This window comes from Sitophilus oryzae, unplaced genomic scaffold, assembly GCF_002938485.1.
Source record: "Sitophilus oryzae breed Bouriz unplaced genomic scaffold, Soryzae_2.0 scaffold_1436_pilon_pilon, whole genome shotgun sequence".
Lineage (NCBI taxonomy): Eukaryota > Metazoa > Arthropoda > Insecta > Coleoptera > Curculionidae > Sitophilus > Sitophilus oryzae.
In genome coordinates this window covers 4,418,336-4,435,435 of record NW_022146100.1, presented here as the reverse complement: position 1 = coordinate 4,435,435, position 17,100 = coordinate 4,418,336, and the positions used below count along the sequence as shown (strand labels likewise).

The window sequence follows — 17,100 nt, the reverse complement described above, 5'->3', positions numbered from 1 at the left end:
ATTTTAAATAATAATTAAATAGTTTTGTTGTTGTTAAGGTACCCAAAACAAAAAAAAGTATACAGTGTGACATTATACTCAGGAGACCGAGTTCTTTCAAAACCTGAAATAAAAAATGCAGGTCCGTATTTAAAAAAATTAAGTTGGCCTTTCTATCTCACAAATTATTAGGTAATTTGAAAATCTATCAGTCTGTCAGATAGTCCTAATAAAGTGGCTATGAGAATGTGTAATTAGTTTTTTGATTTTCTAAAAAGTAACGACAGGAAAAAATAAAATTTATTTTCCAAAAAATCCCTTTTTTCTAAAAAACTCTTTTTAAAAATTTTTTGATGGCATCTTGTTGAACATCTCAAGGCGCAACTTTGCCCCAATTTAACCATCTTCGTATCTATTACGGTTTCCGAGATACCAATGCTCGTACCTCGAATTTGTAGCACCCTGTATAGTGTGCATCAACCAAATGGAATAAATTCAATAGAAAATAATTGGGGACGTGTTCGAAAAAACGCTTTGTCAAGTCGATTGGCGTTTTTAGTTGGGCACATTCTCTAACAATTTTTTTATAGATGGTGTGTTATTTAACAGTAGCCAATACTAACTGTATTATTTTATATACAACGCTCTGTATATAATAGTATAACATACTTCTAAAATTAAGGGAACGGGAAAATGTACAGGGTGGGTCAAATTCGACGCTTTTAAATGGAAACACCCTTCTCTATAGAAGATAGACAAAAACTAATATCGGTGTCTGGAGCTCAATTTTTGTCAAAAACATGATTGTGAAAACCGCATATCGATATCTGTTACCGTTTCGGAGTTACGGGGTGTTTTTCAAAAATATGCATTTTTAACAAATCGCTGTAAATTTTTTGCTATGGAAAATTTTGTATTTTTATGAAAACATTTCCAAAGCACCTTTTTACGTAGAATTTAATGGTTGAAGTATTTTTTTTTTAAATTAATAAGTTAAGAATTATCAACAGAAAATTTGATTTTTATATAGGACACCCTGTATATTTTTAATTTATTGAAAAGAATTTAAAATTACCTTTCCAAAAATATAACACACTTGATATTTTGCTCGATTCCCCTTCGAGATATGGAGTATATAAAAATTCGCCCGCTTTAAATAAGTAGGCTTTGAACGGCACTGAGAGATGCAGAATTTTATAACAAGAACTTCAACACCAACATCAACACATTTAAACTATATCTAATAACAATAAAAATAAATAGCAAACCAAGACATGAGATTTTGCTACAGGTGTTCGACATATCGACCGTCTTCTGTTATGGACAGACGGGGCAGTTTTTGAACATTTCTCGCGGAATTCATTAACTCAATTGGGGTGAAAGATACCCTCTCATAACTGCTAAATATTTCTAATTCTTGTCTAGATTATACGGAAGAATAAGGAACCTTTATTCTTCCGCAAATATATCCATAGGATTAGATCCATGGGCACTAAGTCAGTCGGCCTCGACTGCCAACGGCTGCGATCTTGGTTAGCTATTCAATTATTCTTGAAATTGGCTGCAAAAATTTGCTGATAACTTCAGCGTTCAGAGGCGGTGCGTCGTCATGCTGGAAAAATATGTTTTCTAGTTCCATTAAGGGCATATCATCAATAAGGGGTCCAAAGCCTACTAGTTAAAAGTGGCGAACTTTTAAAAATTCTGTATTTCTAAGGGGATTATAACAAAATATCAAGTGTGCTATATTTTTGGAAAGGTAATTTTAAATTCTTTTCAGTTAATTAAAAATATAGAGGGTGTCCCAAATAAAAAATCAATTTTTCTGTTGATAACTCTTAAATTATTAGTTTTAAAAAAATTATACTTAAACCATTAAATTCTATGTAAAAAGGTGCTTTGGAAATGTTTTCATAGAAATTTCCATAGTAAAAAGTTACAGCGATTTGTTAAAAATGCACATTTTTGAAAAACACCCCGTAACTCCGAAACGGTAACAAATATTGATGTGCGGTTTTCATCATCATGTTTTTAATGAAAATTGAGCTCCAGACACCGATATTAGTTTTCGTCTATCTCCTATAGAAAAGGGTGTTTCCATTTAAAAGCGTCGAATTTGACCCACCCTGTACATACAATAAGTTATGATCAATTTCCTCTTAAACTCTGTGCTTGATTTCGAAATATATTTTTTAATAATTATAGTTTAGAAAGGAAGAGTAGTTTAGAAGGGAAGAAGGAAAACGGAAAGGAAAGGGAAGGTATAGTGAGAATCAACCTTTATTTCGCCGCAGGTTTTATCGCTTTTTGAACCTGCGCCATTCCAGCAGGTAGTACCATATTTAGTTTAAAAAATCATCAAAATCGGCCCGCTACAACAAAATTTATTGAACTTTACAATACAGTTAAATTTTAAGATGCCTGTCTTTAGTGTTTCAGTAATCAACGAACTAAAAAGAATGAAGTTAATTTGATCTGCCTCATTTCCTATATGTCCAGTCCATTACGACAGAAAAACTAGACTACAAGATTGAACCTCTCGATGAAGTTATCGGTTCGGAAAAGCCAGCCAAGCATGGAAAATCGAAGCCAATTATTTAATTAGATCGAACAGGAAGGTAGGAGGAGGAAAATGGACGTCGGCCGGGACGGCCTCATCGGGAAATTGGGTGCGGACGGGAGGATATTCAATTTCCCCTAACTAGTTAATTTCATCATCGAGAAGCTGTCCTATTTAGGGACTAATAAAAAATATCGGGCAGCATATCGAGATCTTTACATCGCTATTACAGGTGGTATAAACTCCAATACTGTCATCAGGTTTTCCCTGGATTGTTACAAAGTAGTATTAAAATAGGCAGTATTCAAAATGACATGTTTTCTTGTGGCTAAATTTTCAGAAACTTCAAAAAGAAATTCATTGCTTCTGGTTTTTTGAAAGAAAAACTCCTACTACATCCTTTGTTGTAACTGAATCAAACGTCACGCCATTTTAAGGGGTTGCCTAGGCTATCTTTTTTTGGTCTTTTAAAACGTCATGTAAATATCTAAAGGGAAAAAATCACTTTTATTCATCCTTTTTACTACGAATTTTTTTGTTGTCTTTTGTATAAAGTTAACCCAGTATTCAGGAATAAAATTTATTTAATGAGGAAAATTTATTCATTGGGGAATTCATGTCCCTTCAAAATACTATTAAGGTTGCCTACCCCTCAAACAAATATTTTCCTAGATATTTTCATTTTTATGATTTAGTGACAGTAGATCTTTATAATTTGGTAAATTTAGGTGGCTGTGATATGTCTGACGATACTTCAACATAGATGATAGATGTCAAATTAGTTTAACTTTAACAACTAGTTATCAATTTGTCACTTAAAACAAAAACAATTCTCAGAAATTATACAGGGTTGTTCACCACATACGACACGGAGTATTGTAGCTAAACGATTAGATTTTTACAAATTGTAAGTTTTGTGTTGGTTGAAGGACTATTAGAGCTACAATTTAAAAATATTTTAAAAACATACAGAGTGTCCCAAATCAATAAAAAATATCAAAGTTGTATTTTTTTAAATGGAACACCCAGTATATTATTACATTTTTAGTTTCTACGATTAAAATAAAAGTAAATTTGATTAAGGTTTATCACCCTTAAACCTTACCGTTTTTGAAATATTTTCAATTTTGTGAAATTGCAGTAAAAATTTCAAGGCTTCATTTCTCCAAGGGTATCAAAGTTTTTAATACTAAATATTTACTGAAGTTTAATTATTGATTAGTTATTGTGTTACAATAATAAAAGTAATACTACTTCATACAGAGTGTCTAAAAATTTATTTTAAATAATTTCTAGCTTTAAACGGCAAGAACTTGTTTAATTTAAATGGAACATCCTGTATATTTTAGGAGAATCAGATGCACAATTTAATTGTCTATCAAATTGTATTATACCATTTTTTACCTATCTCTTCAAGTTTTCGTAAAAAATGCATTTTATTATAATTTAAACCTCATTTATCACTATACCCATGGAATATTGACATTTTAGATTGTTTTTAAAACAACAAATGTACAAAATGTACAGGTGCTAAAAATGATAATATTACCAGCGTATTTGTATACAAAAATAAAACTATTTAAATCTTTATAAAAGACTGTACCATTAATTAAATATACCACCAGTATTTCCGTCCAAATATTAATTATAAAATATTTAATTGTGTTAGTTAATAAATTATTCTAAATAAATGGGGATTTAGAATCCGAAATCAATATAATAATAAGTTATGAAAATGAACATCTCTGTTGTTATAAATAAGCATTCGTCAAAAAATGAAATAAAATTTTTAAGGTGTTACTTTTTACCACACTGTCTAATATAGATACAAAATTCAGTTTTTAGTATTTGGAGCAATTATTATTAATCAATGCAAGCAGTCCATTAATGTAGTTTGAATACTGAAATCATATTAGTTGGTCCTTTCTACAAATATTTAAACATTGTTTTTTTATTTTATAATGACATAAACGAACTATATCGACAATATTGGTATCTGTACCCTTTAACAGTTTGTTACATCTTTAAAAATAATCTAAAATGTCAATATTCCATGGGTATATTGATAATTGAGGTCTAAATTATAAGAAAATGCATTTTCTACGAAAACCTGAAGACATAGGTAAAAAATGATATAATATAATTTGATAGACAATTAAATTGTGCATCTGATTCTCATAAAATATACAGGGTGTTCCATTTAAATTAAAGAAGTTATTGCCGTTTAAAACTAGTTATTATTTAAAATAAATTTTTAGACACTCTGTATAAGATAGTATAATTTTTATGATTGCAACAGAAAATTTAGTAAAATGCGTCGTATGTGGTGAACAACCCTGTATATCAGAGGAAATTGATATAATTCTATTAGTTGGAGACTGGCAGTGTGTATTCACCAATAATTAATAGAATACTTAAATGCTCTCGATTTATCTAGTCTTGAGTTTTTTTTATCGGGATATTTTATGCTAAAGACAGTGTTTTCAAAACTTGATTGTTGACAACATGAAAGAAATGATTGTGGATGCTTTTCAAAGTATAAATTCACATATATGCCTCTTAACTTTATTACCTCTTATTTTGTAACCTCCTATTTTTGCTAAATTAACAAAAGGTATATCACAGCCACCTAGATTTATCAAATAATAAAGATCTACTGACGCAAAATCATAGAAATGAAAATATCTAGGAAAATCGTTGTTTAAAAGGTAGACAACCTTAATAGTATTTTGAAAATATATGAATTCTTCATTGATAATTGAAATAATATAGAGGGTATTCTATTTAAAGTAGAGGAGTAAATTGCCTCTAAATGTGACCAGTGTTCAATATTAATTTTTTCTCACCCTGTATAACTTTTCGGGTCAAATTTTAATGTAATTTAAAGTACAATAGTTATTTTATCTGCATAATACGTTATACCGGATAAATTATAATTTAGGTAGCATTTATTGACATTTTAAATTTGTTCTTTATTTTTAAAAATTGTTAAATATATCAACAACCTTACATTTTAGCCATATACTTCTCTAATGAAACTCACCTTTATTTTCATTCTAGAATCCGAAAATCAATTAATATATAGAGTGTTCCATTACAAAAAACACAACTTTGATGTGTAACTTTTTGGGGACACCCTGTAGAACTCTCTATGTTTTTAAAAAATGCTCTAAATCTAATGGTCTAGACCACATTTTTTGAAGAATACTGAAATGTATGAACCGTAAGGCAGTAAAACACTGAATCATGGAAAATTTTGAAAGAATTTTACTTTATATGTGAATATAATTATGAAATATGCATGGTAGAACAGCAGAGAGTTATTATCTACCATTCACGACAAAAACACAAAATCCCAAATACTGTAAACAAAAAAAATACTGCTACTAAAAAATAATATATTATTAATTTCATGGAAAATAAGGCTATGGAAATACCTCAAAAACCTAAAAAAGAAATTACTACGCGGAAATTTAAAATTTAATTTTTTAAGAGAAAATATCAAAAGTTAACATGTAATATATTGGAAAAAATAAGAAGGATAGGAAAACAATATAACATACGGATATCTTTCAAAAGACAAAATACACTTAGATCCATTTTATCACATACTAAACTAATGAATACAGAACAACAAACAAAAAATGTAATATACCAAATACCATGTGAATGCGATAAATTTTACATTGGTGAAACATCTAGCCCCTTAATGTTAGAATTAAAGAACATCAAGATTCTTTAAGAAAGGGAGATTTTCACAAATCTAAGATTTGTCAGCACTCATGGGACACAGGGCACAGAATAAATTTTAATAACGCCAAAATTATAATGAAAGAAGCGATAGCCTCTAAAAGGAACATAAAAGAGGCTTTTTTAATTCAATCCAATAAAAATAAATGTATTGCTCATACATCTGTAGATGTTAGTAATGTATGGCAATCCCTTCTTTGATTTTAAAGAACATAACAAAAATAAACATAACATAAGTAAAATTTAAAAATAATCACACAGAAAGTTTGGGGCTTTTTGATTTTACCTTATTAAGTAATTGCTATCAGGTAGTAATTGTTAATTTTGAAGTTTAACTTGATATAATGTCATTTTAACAGAACGTCAACGGTTTCTTGTAGACGTATCTGTTTTAAAAAAGTAAAGTTTTCTCGAATAGTTCAATTTAAATATTTTAAATAGTTCTTTTCTTTATTCTTTGTATTTTTTGCTTCTGACGAAGGAAAGAGATAAACTTTCCAAAACGTTAAGCATTTTTTTCTTTGTTAAGCAAATTTGTATAACTGTAAACATAACTTCTGGCAAGCAATTTTCTTGCAGTGTAGTGGCGAAATACCCATAAAGGATTTTTTTGGAGAGATGTAATATATTCTTCTATTCTATTAAAAAAATACAGATGGTACAATTTAGAAGTCAAAAGTTGTAGTAATTTCCGGCGAAACAGTTATAAAAAGTGATTAAATACGTCAATCATCCTGATTTATGCCCTATATGTACTAAAATACCAAATCTCCTTTTTTGGGTACATTCGATATCTAAATAAATAATTTGATAAATAAGTTTCATACTTACGAGGAACAATCAAAACGTCCCTATTCTTTTTTCTATTGTCTCCTCTGTGCCCTCCAGCGCAGTCCCCTATAGTAAATCGAGGTGTTTGCTTGCAAACCAACATGTACTCCTTCTGGTACTCATTTAATTTAGTCACGGTGTTCCTCTGAGATTTCTGCTTCAGTCTCTGAGATAGTTCGCTCACACTGAACCACGAGTTCCCACACGTGACGTATTCTTCCAGAGTGTCATAGACAAATTTGTATTGGTCCTGAAGAAAAAACTTTAAATTTGTTACATATTAATTAAAATATAGGTACAGGGTGTCCCTTATTATCCTCATCATTGGAGTCTTGGAAACTAGATGAGATATAAGGTTCGTTAAATGGAGGAAAAGTTAGTCAATTTGATGCAGATCAAAAAAATGTCACCTTACAAGTTTAAAAAATCCGAATATTCCGGAATATTTTTAGAAACAAACAAATATTTGCGAGTTACTTTATTTTTTTAGGACTCTGAGTAATACAGGGTCCGGCAAAAGTGCGTCGGGCAATAAAAAGACTTAGAAAAAAAAACTTAGAAATTTTATCTAAACTATGTATTAGCACGGCATATAAATCACACGGCAGGCCAACTCGCTTTGGCGGGAACGCTACGCGCATACCCTTGCGCACGCCGCCATTATGGGTGCCAGCGACAGAAATTAACCAGTGTCGTAGTCAGTCGTAGTCTTTGTCATCGACAACGTACAGTTACGGCAGCTTTGAGTCAATAGCGTGCGGCTTAATTTATTTTATTCTTTTCTTGAGTGATATATTTTGATTTTTTTAGTTTTATTTTTGTTTATTTTGTGATATATTTAGTTTTTGTAGTTTAGTGGTACAATGGAAGTCCGAAATTCTTTTAGTTTTAATACTCAGTCATTGTCTACGGCATTCAAAGTAATTTTTATTATTAGGTATCCTGCAAAATGACAAACAAGATTAATTTCTAAATTACTGTTTTTCTGATTATCCGTATCTATTTTTATTTTTTATGGATAGCTCATGACAATTGAGAGAGAAAAGAAAAGAGGTCTCTTTTTTTTATTAATTATTAAGGTCTGCCGTTTTTAATAAGATGTTTTTCCAGATCATTTTGGCAATTTTCAGTACCCGTATGTAATATTCGGACCATAGACTTAAAATAAAATATAGACTACACTATTTACATCTCAACGCGGACAAACAACCTTTTTTGTACTCATGTTTACTTCTGGGTACAGTCGACCGAGCCTTCCTCATCCAGCCTATGTTGTCACGTCTTTAATATTATCAATATTTTTTTCTTGTTATACACATATATTTATATATTAATACTACAGATTAATAAAGTAGGTTTTAATATTCCATAGATGTATTAAATAGTCCTTATACTACTAAATTATAAGTCGGATACTGTTTAATAAGGATAAGTTCTTTACAATATGACAACACCGATTAGAGGCGCGGGAGCCTATTCATTCATTTATTACCTTGTAGTACGTGTCGCACGTGTGCGGTAAAGCTTTGTTGCCGCTATCTCCCCGGCTGTATTAACGCATTTTCTTAGCTTGTAGTCCTTAAGTGTTTATTTTATTAACTTTTTCTGTTCAAAAAATATAAAATATGGTTCGCCAGTGCCAAATTTGCAAGAAATTTGACTTAAATAATCCATTTAAGTCTTGAAACGACTTTCGACCGGTAGGCAACTCTCAATTTACCCATTGGGAGTCAGTGGCGTTGTTGTAGAAAGGCGCTTATTTAGATAATATTTTAGTAAAATGTAAAATCTGAATTTTTTCTCTTATATTACATTATTTACTTACTTACATTGTAACAAAATCATAATTATAACCCTGTTAATAATTAATAATATTTTTATCAAAAATATATTCCGGTTTATTCTAAAATTATCTTCAGAATCTAAAATAACATACAAGAATTTTAAAATGATATTACATTATGAAACAATATTTTTTAATATACCGGGTCGTCTCAAAAGTGACTCACCCCTATAACTTTTTTATTTTTTCAGATAAAAAAAACAGATTTGTATGCTAGTAGGTATATGACATAAATTAGGATTTATTGACGTATTCAGTTGTTTTTGGTCTCTTCCTGTTTTACCGAAATGATTACATCTTTTGATTTTTAAAGGCACCCTCGGTATATTGCTACTTTATTCGATAAAAAATGACACTCTGAATAGAATGACATATCATATGTCAACTTTTGACATTGTCGCTTAAAAACATATCCTATTTTAAATTTCAATCCAGGGTGCCATGGTGTTGTTAAAAACACTAAGTTTTAATCAAGGAGCCTTGGAAAAATAGTTTTGATCGTCTAATAGGTTTCGTGTCTTGTCTAGGCCGGTTAAAAGATGTACAAATCGTATTTTTAATCATACATATGTCAATTTTTTCAAATGAAACAAGGGTGACTAATTAGCATATTTGAAAAAATGAATATATGAATAATAATAATAATAATAATTATGAATATATTGATACCACACACTTGGTATTTGGTTAGTTGGAGCCAAATTGTCGTTATGAACCGCGTGTTACAATTACAATTAAACCATATGCCAAAATGTCAAAAGTTGACATATTATATGTCATTCTATTCAGGGTGTCATTTTCTATCGAATAAAGTAGAAATATACCGAGGGTGCCGTTTAAAAATTAAAAGTTATAGTCATTTCCGGTGAAACAGGAAGTGACCAAAAACAATTGAATGCGTCAATCAATCCTAATTTATGTCATATACTAACATGCTAAATCTTGTTTTTTATTTGAAAATATAAAAAATTATGGGGATGAGCCACTTTTGGGACGCACCCGTATAATAAAGACAGTACCGAGTTAAATAAATGTAGTATTCATTTTATCCACTTCCTATCATCTTCCTTGCTTTAATGGAACAGATTTATGTTTTCTCTAATTTACATAAGACATCACTTAACCAGAAAAAACATTACAACAATCATATTTTTTTTTCTCTCCCTGTCGCCGACTCTATTATATCTGTGGAATAGATCCTGTTTTGATTAATATTAGGGGTTGTAAATGTTTGACTAAAATTAATAATTTATTATTAATTTCAAAAATTACATAATTTCGATTATAAAATTTCTTCTATAACGTGTATTTTATTATTTTTATCCTTTTTGGACTCTAAGACGTTTTTTCTAAAACTTTTATTTAAAAAACCTGTCCTAAATCTTAATAAAATATAAAAATGTTTAAATACGATATATTTTTAATTTAATTATAGCTTCATTAAAATAAAAAAATTACCCGGCTATGAGACGGAGAGTTCAGGTGTACTTGAGAAACGAAAGACAGTGTTGTGTTTCTCGGCAGAGTCGTCAGGGAACGACCGTTACGACAGAGACAACCTATCTATCGCTCGTGTCGCACTCGTTATAACCTAAAACAATAACACAACAATAACAAGATATTGTCTGACCGCATGTTCCAGCTATTTATGAATGAGATGCTCAGTCTATATTTTATTTTAAGTCTATGATTCGGACACAACGTTTTTAAATGTTCTTCTAAACTGGATGAATTTATCCTGGATGGGAATAATGACAGGTTTACAAGATATTGGAATTAGAAGAATTACAGGAATTACAAGATAAAGTTGTACCAGATTTTTATGAGTGCAACTGTACACTCAAATCGCTTGTCGCTAAGCTTTTATATAATATAAAATTGTGTAATGACATAATAAAAGTTTTAAAGAAAAAGCTTTTTATTCTTTTTAATGTATTTAAATAAAAGCTTGTTTTTAAAAAGTTTTTCTTCTTAAATTTATTTTTTACTTTTTAAGTTATGCTGGTTTCTCAGCGCCACACACTTAAACTCAATTCTTTTTCTTAAATAACTACCTATGGACATCCTAATAATATGTGTATCGATTTTCATAAAAAAGGAGAACTTAAAAAAACGACAGCTGTAAAATTTGTCGGCTCAAATTTTTTTTGACGGCTAACATTTATATTTAAATTCATCAGTTACTTTTCTTCCTTTAGCTGATTTGTTAATTTGTACAATTTGAATATTAACAAAATTTGCTATGTCCATTGATGGACATAATTTGTACGTAACCTCTTTAGATTGTTCAATAGATAATTTATTGGGTATTTCTTTAATTCTTGTTTGTAACTCCTGGACTCCTGGCATGTTTTTTAATTTCAATTGTCTATTCTCTAAAGTTAAATGTTTAATTGATTTTTTCATTTTTACTTTTTGAGGAGTATGCGCGATTAACGATTCATTTGTTTAGATAAAAGTATTGTGTAAATAAAATTCAGTTTCAGTCAATTACAGTATTTTTTTAATACGACCCTGTCTAGCAATAGTTTATTTTCTGGGAAATTCTTTGATACGTTTTAATCCGGCCCTGACTCGGCACCCATAATGGTGTTTTCAAGGTCAATTTTTATAGAAATTTTAAACAATGGGATCTGGGCAGAGTTAGCCTGCCGTGTGATTTATATGCCGTGGTATTAGGATGTACTTCAGGAAATTGATTTAAGATCTACAGAGTGGCTCAAAAAAGAGTGAGTGGACCGGGAAAATTTTTCTTAAATAGAACACCCTGTATACTATCGCATTTTTGGCTTCCTTTCAGATCACTTTACATAATCCTAAGATATGAGTAAACATATTTCTATAGCTTTAGAAATATTAATAAATAAATAAAAAATATATTTTTTCAGCCTTTCTTAAAAAAGTTATTAAAAACACCCAGAAATATCCTGAAATCAAAACTATATTAGGTATTTACTTTAGATGGTTTGTACTTACTTTGGTACTTACTATAAATAGTAATCGTAAATCATACAGGATGTTCAAAATTCCACGCCAAACTTTCTAAAATATAAAATAATTATTTTTCTTAGTTTCTTTTTTTTAAATAGAACAACCTACTGTAAAAATCATATACTAACAAAAAGGCTGAATGGAACTTTAAAAGACGTTAAATAACCGTTATATGTCAGTAATTAACGCAATGTTTCGTATTGAGGAATGCGTATTAATAAGCTTAGGGTACCTAATAAATTATTTAAAAAAAGTATTTATAAATAATTTTTTTTTAAGATTTTGCCGAAACGAGGCAATTTTGTATAGAGGTAAATTGTGTTCAGGGAACTTATTTTGCTTCCAAAATTAGGCAATAGTTCTATGTCCACGGAATATTGGGACACCCTGTATACGTGGTTGTAAATAAAATAAAATGTGTGTTAGGAATATTATCTATACAGGGTGCTACAAATTCGAGGTACGAGCACTGGTATCTCGGAAACCGTAACAGATACGAAGATGGTTAAATTGGGGCAAAGTTGCGTCTTGGGATGTTCACCAACATGCCATCAAAAAAGTTTTAAAAATTTCAAGGATTGCTGAATTTTTTAGAAAAAAAATGATTTTTTTGAAAATCAATTTTATTTTTGCCTGGCGTTACTTTTTAGAAAATCAAAAAAAGAATTACACATTCTCATGGCTACTTTATTAGGGCTATCTGATAGTATTTTTATATTTTCAAATTAGCTGATAATTTGTGAGATACAGAGACCAACTTAATTTGTTTAAATACGGATCTGCATTTTTTATTTCAAGTTTTGAAAGAACTCGGTCTCCTGAGTACAATGATATGCCACACTCGATACTTTTTTTTTGGGTACCTACTTAAACAAAAACAAGTAACGACAGGAAAAAATAAAATTACTTTTCAAAAAAAAAAACTTTTTTCCAAAAAGCTCAGCAATCCTTGAAATTTTTAAAACTTTTTCGATGGCATCTTTGTGAACATCCCAAGGCGCAACTTTGCCCCAATTTAATCATCTTCGTATCTCTTACGGTTTCCGAGATACCAATACTCGTACCTCGAATTTGTAGCACCCTGTATACTTAATTGTTAATCTACAATAATCTTATAATTATCTACAATATTTTACGTACTACGTTCTCCACCATGCCCATTCGTGATTGTCGTAACTTTTTTAGATAACCGAACACGTCAAACTTGTCCTCCTCTTCTCCAAGTTCCATATTGGCATCCACAAGGAGATATACCCCAGATCTTCCACCACCATCGCTATACAATTAGATCAAACAATTTTTCTTTAGTTTAAATACTATATGTTTTTTAGTATCATAGTAAAAAACTACAAGAAAAATTTACTAAACTTAGTAATACACGTATATTAAACAAATAATCTTTAAATACAAAACAATTCAATCAACAGACAGATCATGTTAAAAAGTTAAATCATTTATAATTTTTTTATAGATCTAAGAACTGCAACATGAGACTTCAAAAAATTTAAATAAAACTATAATTTCAATGGAATTAAACTTACTTGCAATGGACTACCATAGGCCCAGCCTCCTTCGATTTTATCCTATGCCCTACCACAGCCCTGACCCTTCTTCTGAACTCGAGTAAGGCGTTACTGAATGGGCTGGAATGACAGTGCCATTCCGTGAAATGAAACTGAAGAATAAATCTCTCTTCTGATACAGCCTGTAAAAAATCTCTCGGTTAATTATGTTATAGGCGATTAAATATGAAGGGTCCAGGGAAAAAACATGATAAGCGCCATTTCATTAATTTAACAGGAGAGCACTGGACGGCTGATAGTTTTATCAGATTCTTGCCGCGTTCAATCAATGAGGCTCGTCAAAGTCTTGCCAAATTATAGGTTATAGTTTTATGTCATCTTATGTCAAATACCCTGCGTTTTGGAAGATTATGTATTTTGATTCGTGTTATTACGTGGGTTTTGTGTCTTTTGAAGTCTAGTGGAGGAAAAATCGAGGGAAAATTAGCTGAAGACCCAGAGCACAGTTTATAGTTGATACTTGCTGCCCAGGCAGAAAATCTTATAGACCAATAAAGTTACCATCAATAAAGTTTGTATACCATCTCGTATATGGTACAAGGATCTTACTAAACATATATTAAAAACTGGAAGAGCTGTAAAATAACATCACACGATAGGTCATTCAATCGCAAGGAATATCCAGAGATTTGAGACAAAAGGTACCCTAATAAATAACTGCAGATGTGAAGAAAGGCAGGAACAAAGAAAAGATGCAAGAAATGATACCGACTTGGAAGTTTTATTGTGCGTGGAAGGGAACGATGGAAAGATCAGCACAAGAAAACTTGAGGATGAAATAGGAATAGATCACACTACAACTTTTCAAATTTTGAAACGACATAAATACTATTCCTTCAAATATAAAAAGCACCAAGAGCTACGAGATGGGGACAAAATACGGCGACAGGCGTTTTGTTTTGATATGATGGAAAGAGCAAACACGGATAGGGATTTTTTAAAAAACATATGTTTCACTGACGAATGCACGTTTACCTTAAATAATTAACCCATTGTTATCGATATTGGAAGCAAAGAAAACCAACACAGGTTTGTCGAAACAAGGACGCAATATCCACAGAAAGTAAATGTTTCGGCAGGGATATTCGGACACAATATTATCGGGCCATTATTTCTTACGCGAAATTTAAATGCAGAATATTATTTGGAACTACTCGAAAATCATATTTTACCTGCTTTGCATGATGCCGCTAGGGAACATCAGGAAGTTTGGTACCAAATGGATGGCTGCCCGGCACATAGTACCCTGGCTGTTCGGGAATATTTAGACAATAGTTTTAACGGAAACGTTATTGGCCTGAATCATACAGTAAATTGGCCAGCAAGGTCTCCTGATATTTCGCCAAATGATTTCTTTCTCTGGAGCCGTTTAAAAAACAGGATATACAAGGATAAAAAATACCCAAATCTGGACGAGTTAAAAAATGCTATTTCTGCTGAATGCAATAGAATTTCAGTTTACCAACTAGCGAATATAAGAAGAGAATTTTATGATCGCCTGGGTTATTGTCTAGCAGTCGATGGAGGAATATTTAAACATCTTCTTAAATCCTAAAGTTCTAACTATTTAATAGTACCTAAATTAATAAGTTATTGAATATTGTAATAATACTATAATTAACCTTATACTACCTAATTAACCTTTATTTTACTTTAATTCATATTAATTTGTATTTATAAATACATCTTTAAGATTTCCTATGTAGGAATGAGTTTTCAATAATAATAAAGCACTAAATATGTAAATTTCTGAAATGACAACTTCATTTGACTGTTATCTTTTACCTTAACTGGTGCTCATAAGTAAATACAGGGCCACAAGAATGGAGAAATATTTAAACAGAAATCGGCGATAACTCGTAAACGAGCTAATCAAAAATATCTAAAGTTATTCTTTTGAATGTGGGTTTTAGTGCTTTTCAATAAACCTGAATAGAATTATTCTCTAAAATAATTAGGGAAGTCAATAATTGACCCCATTAAAATTTACATGGGATTTCCTATGTCCCGTCCGACGATGCAACACCCGGTATATCTTAGGATTTAACAACTTATTGCCTTGCAGAGTTTATACATTTTGTAGGGACCAGTTAGATCTACTATATTGTAAAATTCTGAAATTAAGTAATTGGCGCTTATCAAGTTTTTCCCCTGGGGAGATGGGATATCTTTTTCTTAATTTTAATATACAGTATGTCACCATACTGGCAAAAAATAGATTCGGCTTGACCCCATCCCCCCCTTTTATTTGTCATGTAATTAATGGATTTCCACTTAGTGGTAGGACAACATATTGTCAAACTATAGTGAAAAATAAAACACCGGTATTGCATTTTCACATAATGCTATGCCTTGCAGGTTACTAATGATAACTAACTTCATGAGCAAGTCAAAATATAGTTTAAATGTCACAAAAACACTATTGGTGATTTGTGTATCTTGTTTGCTACTTACCCCGTCTTTCATTTTATATAATCTAAAAGTCCTTATTCTAAAATTAGCTAGTTCTTCCTCTTGTATAACTTTGAGATGGATCCCACCGTAGGTTTCTTCCAGCTCATTAGACGCAGGCCAATACTGGACACACATCACCTGAAAACCATGTAAAATTTAATTGTGTAGAATGTAAAAGAGTCTAGAAGAGTCCCTAGGAGATACAAGATCTTGTATCTCCTAGGGAAAGATGATTTTAGAAAAAAACAATTCTTATGGAAATTCATTAAGGAAAAAAACAGTATAATGCTATCCTTGTATTCATGCATTGGAGACATCATATACCCCCTTTTTTGACAGTTCTGTTTGAAGTTTCAATTAACACATTCGGATTTCATTTGAATTTGAATTCGATTTTTTACGAGATTGTTGGCTCGACTGAGATTATTGTGACAGAACTTAAATTAACGGTGATATTACTGCGATTTCAGGATACATCAATCTGATTTAGGTGTTTCAATAGCGTATATGGTATTTTTCTTAATACTAAATTATTATAACTTATCTATTTTTTTAACTATCAAAGTCTAAAACTTGATCATAGAGGTTTTTATTCATAATTTAAGATGCTTCTAGATAAATGTTCATTTCTATATTTTGTTTGAGAGAGAACTATTATTATCTGCATTAAGAATCCATTTCACTACCCAACTAGCATTTATAGTGGCAGATACGTAACTGCTACTATCAAAACCACTACAGAGTGAGCGGTGACCATCGGCGGCTATGTCGTATATTCGTAGCTGCTAAGTAACTGCGACCAAAATGGGGAAAGATTTTGAGTAGCCGGGTAGTGTCTTGGGTAGTTTTGCCACTAAAAGAGTTACTATGATGTGTTACTATAAAGTAGCCTACTGGTGAATGTGACTTATCCGTTACGAAGCTGCCTAGTCGCGGGTTCGTGGCAGCCAAGTGTTAGCCACCGACCGACATGTGGAACTTTTGACTTTTCATGCAATACTCTTCATGCAATTTCACATTTCATAAAAATAAATGTCATGATAGAAAATAATTATGGAAGCCATTATTATTTTTTCGTTATTTGTTATGTACCGTGTGATTTTAACGCT

At 30.9% G+C, this 17,100-nt stretch overlaps 1 protein-coding gene across 2 annotated transcripts in view; it reads right to left on the bottom strand.

The window, feature by feature from the left end:
• Positions 1 to 17,100, bottom strand: part of LOC115876500 (receptor-type tyrosine-protein phosphatase kappa) — a 113,299-nt gene that overhangs the window by 18,771 nt on the left and 77,428 nt on the right. Inside the window, exons 7-11 of one of the 2 annotated variants that reach the window (XM_030892301.1) lie at positions 15,992 to 16,129; positions 13,496 to 13,659; positions 13,095 to 13,230; positions 11,940 to 12,005; positions 7,121 to 7,370 (exon numbers count right to left, since the gene is read on the bottom strand). In XM_030892301.1, coding sequence (XP_030748161.1) covers positions 7,121 to 7,370; positions 11,940 to 12,005; positions 13,095 to 13,230; positions 13,496 to 13,659; positions 15,992 to 16,129 — 754 coding nt within the window. The remainder of the gene's footprint in view (positions 1 to 7,120; positions 7,371 to 11,939; positions 12,006 to 13,094; positions 13,231 to 13,495; positions 13,660 to 15,991; positions 16,130 to 17,100) is intronic. The other variant, XM_030892302.1, reaches the window with a different exon arrangement.